General features: G+C 41.7%; 1 protein-coding gene across 1 annotated transcript; it reads right to left on the bottom strand.

Moving 5' to 3' along the window:
- Positions 1–3,118: 3,118 nt before the first annotated feature.
- LOC122551324 (gamma-crystallin M2) lies at positions 3,119–5,494 on the bottom strand. The gene is made up of 3 exons (XM_043693033.1): positions 5,388–5,494; positions 5,061–5,303; positions 3,119–3,450 (listed from the first exon to the last, which is right to left on the bottom strand). The coding sequence occupies exons 1-3, from the start codon at positions 5,394–5,396 to the stop codon at positions 3,175–3,177; spliced, it is 528 nt and encodes a 175-aa protein (XP_043548968.1). The 5' UTR covers positions 5,397–5,494; the 3' UTR covers positions 3,119–3,174.
- Positions 5,495–13,197: the final 7,703 nt, after the last annotated feature.

A 13,197-nucleotide genomic window follows, 5' to 3' on the forward strand; every position in this document is an offset into this window, starting at 1 on the left:
CCCCCCACCTTGTCTCAGTCCCAACCCTCGAACTCAGCACCACCTTCCTAACCTGCAATCTTCTTCCTGACCTCTCTACCCCCACCCCCACTCCAGCCTATCACCCTCACCTTAACCTCCTTCCACCTATTGCATTTCCAACACCCCTCCCCCAAGTCCCTCCTCCCTACCTTTTATCTTAGCCTGCTTGGCACACTCTCCTCATTCCTGAAGAAGGGCTCATGTCCGAAATGTCAATTCTCCTGCTCCTTGAATGCTGCCTGACCTGCTGCTCTTTTCCAGCAACACATTTTCAGCTCTGATCTCCAGCATCTGCAGTCCTCACTTTCTCCTAAACTCCAATGGATACATGGACAACTTGTCCAAACTTTCCACATCTTCAAACAACTCTAATGAAATTGTCAAACATGATATGCATTTCAACAACCTATTTGATTTTGCCCAATTATATCATGATTTTCTAAATGATCCGCTCCCACCTTCTGAATAATGGATTCCACCATTTTCCCAATGACAGATATGAATCCAACTGGCTGATTGACAAATGGAAGGGGATGGAGTTGGTGGGGGAGATAGCTGAGAATGTGATAGGTAGATGAAGTAGGGGTGAAGGTGATAGGTCGGAGAGAAGGGTGGAGCAGATAAGTGGGAAGGAAGATGAATAGGAAGAGCAGGTCAGGAGGGCAGTGCTGAGTTGGAAGGTTGGATCTGGGATAAAGGGGGGGGAGGTGGGGGTGGAAATGTTTCTCAGATCCAACCTTCTAGCTTGGCATCATCCCCTTGACCTGTCCTACCAGTCCATCTTCCTTCCCACCTATCCGCTCTATCCTCCTCTCCGACCTAGTACCTTCATCCCTATTTCATCTACCAAGTCTCCTTGGGCCACATCCTCATTCCTGATGAAGAGCTTATGCTCGAAATGTCGATTCTCCTGCTCCCCGGATGCTGCCTAACCGGTTGTGTTTTTCCAGCACACATTCTTTGAAACCGATCTCCAACACCTGCAGTGCTCATTTTCTCCCAACTGGCTGATAGTTTTAATGTGAAAATGTGTTCATGCAAGCAGAGGAAGGTGATGAGGAATGGACACTGGTTGAGCTTCTTTCAAGAGAGAAGCCGTCAGACTTGTTTGGATGGGTTAGGGTTAGCTTTGGTTAGGGCTCTGAATTGCACATTCATCATAAAAAACGAGATCGTTAGGGTCAGGGAATGGGATACTGTTAAAATGGTGGAAGTTCGTGGATCTAGACCGGGAGAGACATAATATGGGGCCAAAAAGGAATTGGCAAAAGAAAGAAATCCGTAATATGGCAGGAATAGCTGGAAACAGTATGTTTACCAGGAAGCCGTCAGACTTGTTTGGATGGGTTAGGGTTAGCTTTGGTTAGGGCTCTGAATTGCACATTCATCATAAAAAACGAGATCGTTAGGGTCAGGGAATGGGATACTGTTAAAATGGTGGAAGTTCGTGGATCTAGATCGGGAGAGACATAATATGGGGCCAAAAAGGAGTTGGCAAAAGAAAGAAATCCGTAATCTGGCAGGAATAGCTGGAAACAGTATGTTTACCAGGACAAACAGGTGCTGCTTATAGGTCTTGGGTCTGAGGTAGAAAAACGCTGCGCAGAATTGATCATCATGATAGATTTGAACCTGAGATAGCTGAGCGCTGCAGATTCAGAGAAAGATAATTTAGGGTGAATGAGGGAAGCAGAGAAATTGAGATCACCAGTGTCTCTCATTAGCTGGCTGTTCACGATGAAAATGTCAAAGAAGGGTGGCATGGTGGCTCAGTGGTTAGCACCTCTCACCCACAGCACCAGGAATCCAGATTTGATTCCAACCTCGGTCAACTGTGTTGTGGAGTTTTGCACGTTCTCCCCGTGTCTGCGTGGGTTTCCTCCGGGTGCTCCGGTTTCCTCCCACAATCCAAAGATGTGCAGGTTAGGTGAATTGGCCATGCTAAATTGTCCATAGTGTTCACTGATGTGTAGGTTAGGGGTATTAGTCAGGGGTAAAGTAGAGTAATAGAGTAGGGGAATAGGTCTGGGTGAAATACGGAGGGTCAGTGTGGACTTGTTGACCTGAAGGGCCTGTTTCCACACACTGCAGGGATTCCATAAACATTCTATGAAGTTATGAGACCAGAGAACGGCATCCAGATGGAAGAAGAATTTGGAAGAGGGAGGAGAAAGCGTAGCTCTGCACGATTGTCTCCTGGTTAAGCAGGCATTCTCTTTATTCTTTCATTTACCCCATCCCCATCCCCATTATAGATTTTATGACATGCACGAGGCTATTAAATTTCTTTCCACATTGCATTCAGGTTCATGCTGTGATACTATTAATACTCACTGCAATGACTGCCTGCACCCACAACCTTTCTCAGTAATTTTCAGGAACTTCTCCTGGACCTCAGTGGGAAAATGCCTTCTCTCCTTGTGTACACTTCTTTCTGCATCAAAGCCTCTGGGCCTGCTTTAAGGAAGCCTGGGCCATGCTGAAGCTTTTGTGGTTACTCTCTTCTCTTTCACCACTGCCACCTCCTGCTAGTTTTATGTAGTACAGGTTATCATCAAGTAGTGCTAGACTCACACAAACTTGGACCTCCTGCTGAGGGGTGCAGCAATTTAGCACTGAAATCCTCGCTATAATCATTGTAACTAGTAAGCATCGCTAGGAAGTTTGTCCACTGCCAGACTTACTTTAAACATGCACATAACATCATCCCGGAGCCTGGTTTCAGGGCTTTCCATTGACTCCACGTGTATCTTCCATCTGAAGACACAGCAGCATGCTATATATAGCACTGAGGCTGCATTTCTACAAACTGGACTAGGCAAATAGCAAGGATAGGCCAGTTAAGGTTCTTTAAAGGCCTATTCAGACCAATTTTCAGGGGCTAACTGGAATTTCCAAAAGGCATCAAGAGCTGCCTAGCTGTCTGGAGGCCGTCAAATGCCATACTGGTTTAAAAAACTAAACGTAATCTACAGGACTGCCATCTGGTCATGATTCAATGTAGTAGAAATGGGATACTGTCTAAATACAGAGTTTAAAGTTTAAAATATTGAGAAATATTTGCATTACTTAATAAAGACGAATGGAAGACTCATAATTGTAGCAGTCAAAACTGTGTTTATTTCTGAACCAGCATTGAGCTTGTCAAAATATTTAGACATCCATTACACGGCGGAAAGATCCAATTGTTGGGCAAGTTGCTCCCCAGTCACTAAACTTCTTGTATTCACCGGGTCTCAGGAAGTACTGTCGCCCTCTGTAATCGGGATGTTCATAGAAGATCCAGTAACCGTCCATCACATGGCAGGAATGAATGTCACGGTAACGGAAACGATCGTAGACAGATGGACAGTCATCCATGAATTCCATCATCTGCCCTCCAAAGTCAGGCCTCTCGTAAATTTTCATTCTGTAGGAGCCATCACTGGACTATAGAGTTTAGAAAATCATTAAACCAAAAACACTAATGTAAATAAAACATGCAAATAAGAGAGAGACAAAACTTGCCAAAAACAATGTGTTGAATTTTACTTTGAAAATAAGATTTTGTTAATAACACACACCATTATTAATGCACAAAGCAACTAGCAACTTCAAGAGATTAAGAGTTAGATCATTAGCTGTGAACCTTTAGAAGGCACTGGTGCACTTATTTTACTCAATTACCTAATTTTTCATTAAACTCCCTGCAAAATGTGAGAACTGGAACTCAACCACAATGAAGTTAACAATCTCTGATCATTGTTAATGCAATGCCTCAGGGCACACACTGAACTAGAAAGGGATCAGTTTAATCGGTCCAACTTAATTCCTGAAGATAATAAATTGTAGGAGATTCTCAAAATGTCAAGTTCAAAATAAATATTTTCTTCATACTTATTCTGTTTCTCTTTATCTACTCTTTCCCTCCATGGAAGTGGCAGACTTGGAGGTGGGAAGTGAACTTTAATTAATGGGTTGTAAGCAGACTAGTGTACCCTTTGCCACCCAGAAATTAAGTTCTAGGTGGGAAGGGTCTAGCGTCAGTTTCCCAGCTCACCTCCAACTGAGGCTCTTAAGTGATCAACTAATGACTACTTAAAGTGCTGAAACCCACATATGCTTTAAATATTTCAGCTCCAGGTAGGACAAGAAAAAGTCAACATTAAATTAAAAATGGATATTACTAAATTAAACACTGGCAAATTGATTTCAATGTCAAGAAAATTTTGGACTAAACAAGGATAAATTTGAGTACTTTCTGAGTGTCAAAATGCTATAGAGCGTAGAAACCAAAAGAGACTCAAAAGTCCAAGAACAAAGATCCATATAATGTGATCAACAGGCACAAATTACATTGAGAATACATGCAGGTTAAAGTTATGCTTCAGCAATGCTGGTTGGGCCATACCTGAGGTATTAGGAGCAGTTCTCGCTGCTATCCACTTTACAAGGATATTGGTGGGAGTATTTACCAAAATTTACCAAACTGACACCTGGACTCTAAGATTATACAAATAAGATTTATTTTTATTCCCTGCAAGTAAAAGGGTTAAGGAGTGATTTAATCAAAGTTTTCCAGCTATTAAGCATAGATGCAAAGAAATTATTTCCACTGATTAAGGAGGCCAGTACTGGGGGACACAAGCCAAAAATTTGAATCAAATGTTTCATGGATGAAATTCCGAAAGATTTCTATTAACAAAGTGCTACAGAAGTTTACAACTCTCTTCAACGAACATCAATTGATGGATCCATTTTTAGTTTTAATTCTGAGCTTCATAGACTTTTGTTATCCAACAATATTTAAGGATACTAGTCCAAGGGATATGGAGTTGGATTGCAGGTCAGACATTAACTTATTGAATGACAGAACGTTCTCAAGAGCTAAATGGTTCTGGCAGCTATTCTCTGAATGCAATTCCTTCAGTGTTTTGTAACCATCCATCACATCACATTACAGGGCCCGCTACATCTGATATAATAACAGATCAAGAGAAAAAAATGGAAATTCAGAAATTCAGAAAGTTCTAAAATTCATTCAAGAAATTGAAACTTACATATGAGTAAGTGCGACATGACCTAATGTTGTCATTGAATCCCATCCAGCGCTGGTAGTCAGGGTATTCTCCTTTGGTCAGAACATACTGGTATCCCATGTAATTGGGTTTCTCATACACCACCCAGCAGCCACCCTCAACACGGATGGAGTTACAGTGGCTGAAGTAAGGGGACAGGTCGGCACAGTCACTGCTGCACTCATAGTGCCGACCCTGGAAGTTCCTGTCCTCGTAAAAGATAACCTGAAAAAATAACCATGTCTTAGCTAAGGCTGCACATGTTCAAAGAAATTAATTTAAAATAAATCAAATATAAATTAATTTCACCTTTCCCATTCTGTCCAATTCGTGTGGATCTCAAAATTTCTGTTCCAGAGACTTCATTTGCAGTAATGTACTGGGCCCTTTTATACAACTCAATCAAAATGAGATGTAATGATGGTCCATTGTTAGCATAAAACCTTTCTTTTGTATGGTCAACGCAATCTGTTCTCAGAACAAGAAAATAATTCCTGATTCAACATTACAAAAAATCCATTATCACAATTTTGTGCTGCATTGTTTTGTCAGTTCTGTAAAAATAAGCTTTTTTGTTTTGGCTTACATACAGCTGTACGTTAATCTCTTAGACAAAAGGACTTCTGAATCAACGATGTGTGACAACTGAGAGCTGATCCTGTCTAGTCTGAATGAAGGCATTCAATCATACTCTAATTTGTTTCGAAGGGGTAGTGCCCTTATGCAATAAATGCTTGGCAAGCCTTTTTCACACTTTTTACAAAAATATTGCAACGTACAAGGCTAACGCTTCTCAGTTCTCATCGCACGTCCAGTGCCCACAAACATTATGCAAATCAAGCTGTAATTAAAACAACACATCAGGCTCATGGCGTTTGATTGCAGTTCAAGACCCTGGATTGTGGAATGGCACCATGGTTAGCACTGCTGCCTCACAATGCCAGGGATCTGGGTTTGATTTCAGCCTTGGGTGACCGTAGAGTTTGCATAGTCTCCCTGTTTCTGTGGGAGTTCCCTCCGGGTGCTCTGGTTTCCTCCCACAGTTCAAAGATTTAGATTAGGTGGATTGGTTATGCTAAATTGCCTGTAGCTTTCAAGAATATGCAGGCTATGTGGATTGGCTCTGGTAAATGGGGAGTTACAGGATGGAATGGGAATGCTGGGTCTGGTTAGGATGGTCTTCAGTGATCGGAGCAGACTCGATGGGCTGAAGGCGTCTTGCCCCACTGTAGGGATTCTATGATTATGAAGTCACGTCCTGCTGGACCTGGGCACTTACCATTGATCACTGCAAGGCTCTGTAATCTTGCTTTTACTATGCATTCAGAGTTACATGGAGAAAAGGTGGCAACTTAAAAATGTTACTGATGAAAGAACCATTTCATGAACTGTTAAGAATACTTGAGTAGTTGGCAGTTATTTTTAAAGTATATTTTCTCATTTTACACTCAACCTTCCTTTGTGCCATTGAATAATCTGTAAATGCAAAAGTCTTTTGAGCTTTGATAGTAATTCTCTGGATTGGAAAAGGGTAATTTTGAAGGATAATCAAAACACTCCCATTATTCTATGCCATTGAATGTATGATTTGGGTCTTATATTGGCCTCTTCATCATATGGACATTCATTTCTTGAATCTTCATCTCAATTCATTTACATTATGGCTGATCTTAAAATCAACTTTACATGAGAATAGACTCAAGATTTGACAAAACAAAAATAAAACATCAGAACTATAGCGATAGAAACTATGGGACAATGAAACTGATTAAATTGGTTCAGAGATACTTTTCTTATACACAGGAGTTCATTAGTGTCTAAAATTGTATGCCATCAAATTATTAACATTCTAAACAAACTTCAGCTCCTGGTAGTTTTTGATCTTCAGCAGATATTTCTTTTCATGTGAGAAATGTTACTCAGGAACAACTGCTGACTAGAACATCCTCGCAAAATGTCATGAGTGGAAAGTAAGAATAATCAATGTGAAGCCAGGCTAAAGCAAGAAAAAGGAAAATAAAATACTACAGAAGGTGGAAATCTGAAATACAAACATAAAATGCTGTAAATGCTCAGCTGGTCTGGCAGCACCCGCGGAGAGGGGGTAAAACTTAACATTTTAAGGACATAGTGTCAAATTAAAGGGGAGAATTTTAGTGGATCTTGGCTGGGAGTTGAAGGAAAGGAGCTGGTAAAATTAAGGGGAGCCACATCTGGATGTTTTCCCCATGCAATCCTGTTGCCAGGGCAAGACCAGATGTGGGGGAAATCAGATGCAGTGCACTGTCTCTTCCAAGGTGATGAACAGCCAGTTAATATAATTCAGAGCCAAGTAAGGAGATGGATCCCAAATCCGTATGATCGGATTTGGTCAATAGTGGAACAGCCATCCACTGCGTGCACTGTGGATGCTAAGGGAACCAGACATTTTGGGGGAATAAGACTGTCTTGCTATTCTTATAGTGGGATGAATTTTGGGGCTATGTTGCAGGCCCCACCATTGATATCAGAAACAGGAGTGTCTTTGGATCAACGAGCTGTAAGCAATAACTCAAAAGGCTTGGGAGTCACTTACAGAGGGAGCAGATGAAAACAAGCAAACATTGACGGGCATGGGAATCAAATCAAAACATGACAGAAACCTAGCATTCTTCTTAGAGAATTGCCAGTGATCAATATATTGGAGACTGACTGTACATCTTTTGAAAAGAAGGAAAGCGGCAGAAACAATGGTGGAAGAAAGACCTTGAGGGATGCACAGTGATGCCTCTCCTCAGGCTCTCCCCCAGACTTTAAAACCAAGGGATGAGGTTCTTGTTTTCAGGGATGAAAAGATGGAAGGACACAGCAAGTAACCAAGCAATCCTGGAGAAAGATCGCAGGGAAGGTTAGCTTCAACATTCCTTCTCTTTTCTACCATCGATGTGCTGACTAATCATGTTATGTGCACTAACACTAGTCAAGAAGGTGACTCATCATGACCTTCTCGAGAACAATTAAGGATGGGCCACAAATCCTGGCCTTGTCAGTGACATGATGACCTTTGGGGCACTTGGCTTAGAATTGGCCAACCAAACTGAATAATAGGATTTAAGAAGGCTAAGAATCTTTCAAGTACATTCTCTGCAGATCCCAGAAAGGATGCAGAGTTGATTGGGCCACAACTTATTGCTAACACAAGAGCATCCTCACTCAAGCGAGTGCTCGTGGACACAATTGATCCATGGTATCAATGGAGACAAAGGGCGCATTTGAATCCTTCTGCAGGATAGAACAGCACCAATACCATGAACAAAGGAAGGAGTGCAAATGATTAAAGGCACCATTATTACCCCCAGAATGGAATAGCAAAACTATCGCTGATAATTATCCACTGTTCTTTGTTTTATTTTAGTGTTTAACTCACTGCCAGGGGTCTTCCAGGTATGCCCACTTCTGCTCCTCTCTCCAACAAGATTTGCACTCTAACTTTTCTTCTTGTTCTCCATCGTTAATTGTGAGCTTCCCCAGCTCAGCCAAGCTTAAGTATACATGGGAAGTATATCTGGGGAGTCTTGGACAATGTTATAATTAAATGTAATGTGGCTTGCTTATTTTAACTATTCATTCAATAAAAGTTGCAACTGTTTTATCTGTCATCCAATTTGTGCTTATTTGTTGGCCTAGATACTATAAGATACCTGGATAAACTTGTTTAAGTGGTGTATCACAGTTGAATTGTTTGGACAAGTTGATTTATAAGACAGGGGCCTAGAAGGGATGAAGAGTGAGGTTGATATGGGAAGGTCCACCCCACATTATACTGGTTACCTTGACAGAAGGAATATTATTTTCAACAAAAGAAATTATATGAAATAGATGACATTGTCATGCTGTGGAATAACAGACTGCCAGAGCTCTCCTGTGATACAGTTAATTCCAGCACTGTCAATTTTCATGCAGGGGCAGTTGCTGCATAGAACAGATCATCTCTTTGAGTCAATGGAAGAAAGAAAAGTATTTTTTGCAACTTTGCATTAAGATAAGGAAGTAGTGGTTTTGGGGTATTCAAACTCTACAGTTAAACACACCCAAATCTTGGATATTGTAAGAATTTATATAAATGATTTGAATGAGAATATAGAAGGCATGGTTAGTAAGTTTGTGGATGACACCAAAATTGGCAGCTTAGTAGACAATGAAGAAGATTTTCTAAGATTGCAAAGGGATTTTGAAAAATTGGTCAATTGGCTGGAAAATAGCAAATGGATTCAATCTGGATAAATGTAAGGGATTACATTTTGGTACAAAAAGCAAGGGTAGGGCTAAGACAATTAATGATAGGGTCTTGGATAGTGTTGTAGAACAGAGGGACCTAGGGGTTCAGTTGCATAATTCTTTGGTGTTTGTGTCACATATTAACAGGATGGTTAAAAAGATGTTTGGCACACTTGCCTTCATTGCTCAGTCCTTTGTGTATAAGAGTTGGGAAGTTATGTTGTGGTTGGACAGGGCATTCTGGAATACTGTATCTAGTTCTGGTTGCCCAGTTATGGGAAGGATATTATTGAGCTGGAGAGGGTTCAGAAGAGTTTTACCAAGTTGTTGCCAGAAATGGAAGGTTTGAGTTATCACTATATACAGATGAAGAAGGACACCACTTTGACTGGGACAACATCCATCCTAGGACAGGCGAAACAGAGACACGCACAGAAATTCCTAGAGGCCTGGCATTCAAACTAGAACTCCATCAATAAACACATCGATTTCGACCCCATTTACCAACCTCTGAGAGAAAGAACCGGAAATGACATGAGTTATGAAGAAAGGATGGATAGGCTGGCACTTTTTTCACTGAAGTGTAGGAGGTTGAGACAAAACATGATAGAAGTTTATAAAATAATGAGAGGTATAGATAGAGTTAATGGTAGTTGTCTTTTCCCTAGGATGGGGAATTTCAAGAGTAAAGGACACGTTTTTCAGGTGAGAGGAGAGAGATTTTAAAAAGACATGAGGAGCAAATGGTTCATGTGTCTTGGTCTGTTATGGTGGGTGATATCATTTTTGGTTCTTTTTCTCAGAGGTTGGTAAATGGGGTCAAAATCTATGTGTTTATTGATGGAGTTCCGGTTTGAATACCAGGCCTCTAGGAATTCCCATGTGTGCCTCAGTTTAGCCTGTCCTAGGATGGATGTGTTGTCCCAGTCGAAGTGGTGTGCTTCTTTGTATGATAGACCCACTATCACTACATACAGAACACCAGTGCTTCACCGGAGTCTCACTGATGATGTAACCTAGCATGGTGATGAAACGTCTGAGAACAAACCTGCCAGCTCAGTGAGCAAACTTACAACCTGAACCTCAACCTGAGCTACAAATCTTCTCAAAAATTACAAATAGTATTTTCTGGCTTCATTTGATTCTGTACTGCAATGCCTGAGAGAGCTTGAACAATTTACAAGAAATACATAAATGCTACAGGACTTCTATTGATCTTCTGTGTTCTCTTTATCCCTTTTGTACTGTTACATTGGACAGCTAACAATAATGGATAGAGATCGGATAATTGAGCCCAGACTTTTGAGAGTGTCTGCTTTTATTGGGCAACCTCTCATCAGTTGAGTGTTTGTTAGAGAGTTGCACCATATTTGAAGTTATTACTCTTTTTGAATAAAAACATTTGTTTTTACCACAACAATGTACACTGAACTCTCTAACAAAGGGTCTCCTGATGAGAGGTTACCCAATAAAAGCAAACGTTCTCGAAAGTCTGGGCTCAGTTATCTGATCTCCATCCACTATATTGTTAGTTGGCCAATACAACTGTACAAAAAGTACAAAGGGGTGAAGTCAACTAAACTCTCTGTTCATGATTAGTGTAGAAACAGGTTAGGCTGATCTAAGCACTCCTGAATTGTGGGTCCTCATTACTCACATTCATTTCATGTCTTCTACAACTATTGAGGTATCTTCCTGTGTCTCTTACTAATGACATAACCCTTCACCTGTCTGCTTTATTTTGTGCTTTAAGTTAATGCTGCTACATGTACATTGAGATACATGTCCAGAGTATTCGGGCTGTGGGTGTCTGTTCATTCACTTTTCTTTAACTTGCTTTCTCCTTATATCCAAATAGAGCTTTTCAACTCTGTATGTACTGCAACACTTATTTCTTTACATTTTTAAACAATAGGTTATGTTTATTGAAGTATCTAAGACCTCTCTGTTCACATCCCCATTCTAGATCCATGTCAGAGCCATGTGATCAGTTATATTATATTTTCTATGAATAACATGAGACCATACTATAAGCCTGGAATTTTCTTATCTTCTGAAACTCAGGCTATCCTGTCTGGCTCCTCAATTCCTCAGATGCATCTACTGCTCCCTCCAATTCGACCTTGCTGCTTGGCCATAGTTACACGTTTCACACTTTGGCTTCTTCTCCAGTTAAATTCCCTCTCCCACACTTGAAGCTCCATCAATCACAGTTGTATTTTTCCTCTCCCTCTTTCTTCTCACTCTCACTCACTTTAGCTGCTTGAGTTGTTAATGTTGGGGTTTAATGTTTAGCTCTGCCCCTCTCACTGAGTTCACTGTTGTTTGCAGCCTATCTATTACAAAGCCGGAGACTTTGTAATACACACACATACTTATTGTACACTAATACACTTTAATGCTGCACTTTGGACTGCTGCACAGACACTTGTCGTGCTGGGACAGGCACACAGGAGGACCAGGCTGCATCTCAGGCCTGTTCGCTTACAGTCTTAAACCTCACTCACTTTGAGGTTACCTAGATGCTCACAGCATCCTTGCCTTTTTGGACTTTATCCCCTGAGTACTTCTGTCTTGTCCTACCTTTTAGTGCAGACACATCAGGGAGGTGATGGCCTGGTGGTATTATCAATGGATTATTAATCCAGAGATCAAGGTAATGTTCTGGTACCAGGGTTTGAATTCAGCCACATTTTGAATTTAATTTTTTTAAATCTAGAATTAAGACTCTAAAGGTCATTATTAGACTCTTAATTCTAGATTCCTTTTCTTGAATTCACATTCCACCACCATCAACCATGGTGGGATTTGATCCCAGGTCCCCAGAACATTACCTGGGTAACATTGCTGGTTGACTGAAAACCCCATCTGGCTCACTAATGTCTTTTAGGGAAGGAAACTGCCATCCTCAATGGTCTGCCATACGTGTGACTCCAGATCCACAGCAATGTAGTTGACTCTTAACTGCCCTGTCATTGTTGTTAGCAGTGAACAGACGGTAGGGTGGACATGTTGCTGCACAGCTCTGCTACAGCAATTTTACATCTGCACTGTGTGCCAGCTGTGTACGCAGCCCACAGACATGTCCTTCAACCAAACAGCCATTCTCTAAGCCCAGGGGGAGTCACCTTCTTGAAAGCAAGGCGCCACCCTTCAGTCAGAGAGTCCAGGCACAGTCAGTCAAGGGCAGCAACCGAGATTAGTCTATAGTCTTGAGCATGGTCAGTCAGTCAGCTATTCTGGGTGGTCAGGTCAGAATATTCTCAATGATGGGGGTGAGGAGCTGAATATCTTGGCTCTTCCTGCCCTATTCTGGGCCGTTTTCTCCTGGACTGAAAGGAAAGGGAGGGATTGAGGAGGCTAGCACGGCTGCTTGTGTTGGTGCAGATGGAGGTAAGGTGACCTGAGCATGTGAATAGGCAGCAAAGAGGGGCATGCCGGGCTAGCAGTGTCGGAGAATTGGATGAGTGAGTGGAAGTGGGGGGGGGAATGAGTGAGTGGAAGTGGGGGGGGGAGGTTAGCGAATGTTGCATGTGACATTGTGAGTGGTTGAGCATGTGCCTTGCTGGGATGTTGGGTACCGTTGCAGAGTTAGAGAAAGTGGTGAGATAATGATGCAGCGCTAAACTGCCAGAATGGATCCCATGCCGCTGGGCATTCCTCCACTTGGCTGAGAGCACAATGACCCTGGTGGTAAACATGGATCTGGTATGATACCCTCCTCTGCCAGTGCTGGGGGAGGAGGACAGAGCTCTTCATATTATCCTGCCCATCAAGATGTTGCGGTGCCTGCTCACAAAGTGGGGTGCCAACTTCCCTTCTCCATAATTTTCACAAACAGTATAGGAGATGGTGTTTGACC

This window comes from Chiloscyllium plagiosum, chromosome 7, assembly GCF_004010195.1.
Source record: "Chiloscyllium plagiosum isolate BGI_BamShark_2017 chromosome 7, ASM401019v2, whole genome shotgun sequence".
Taxonomy (NCBI): Eukaryota; Metazoa; Chordata; class Chondrichthyes; order Orectolobiformes; family Hemiscylliidae; genus Chiloscyllium; species Chiloscyllium plagiosum.

Coding starts and splice junctions, on each gene's coding strand:
- LOC122551324 (XM_043693033.1), bottom strand. Junction 3,451..5,060: donor CATGTCGCACTTACTCATAT/GTAAGTTTCAAT, acceptor TAAACTCTATAG/TCCAGTGATGGCTCCTACAG.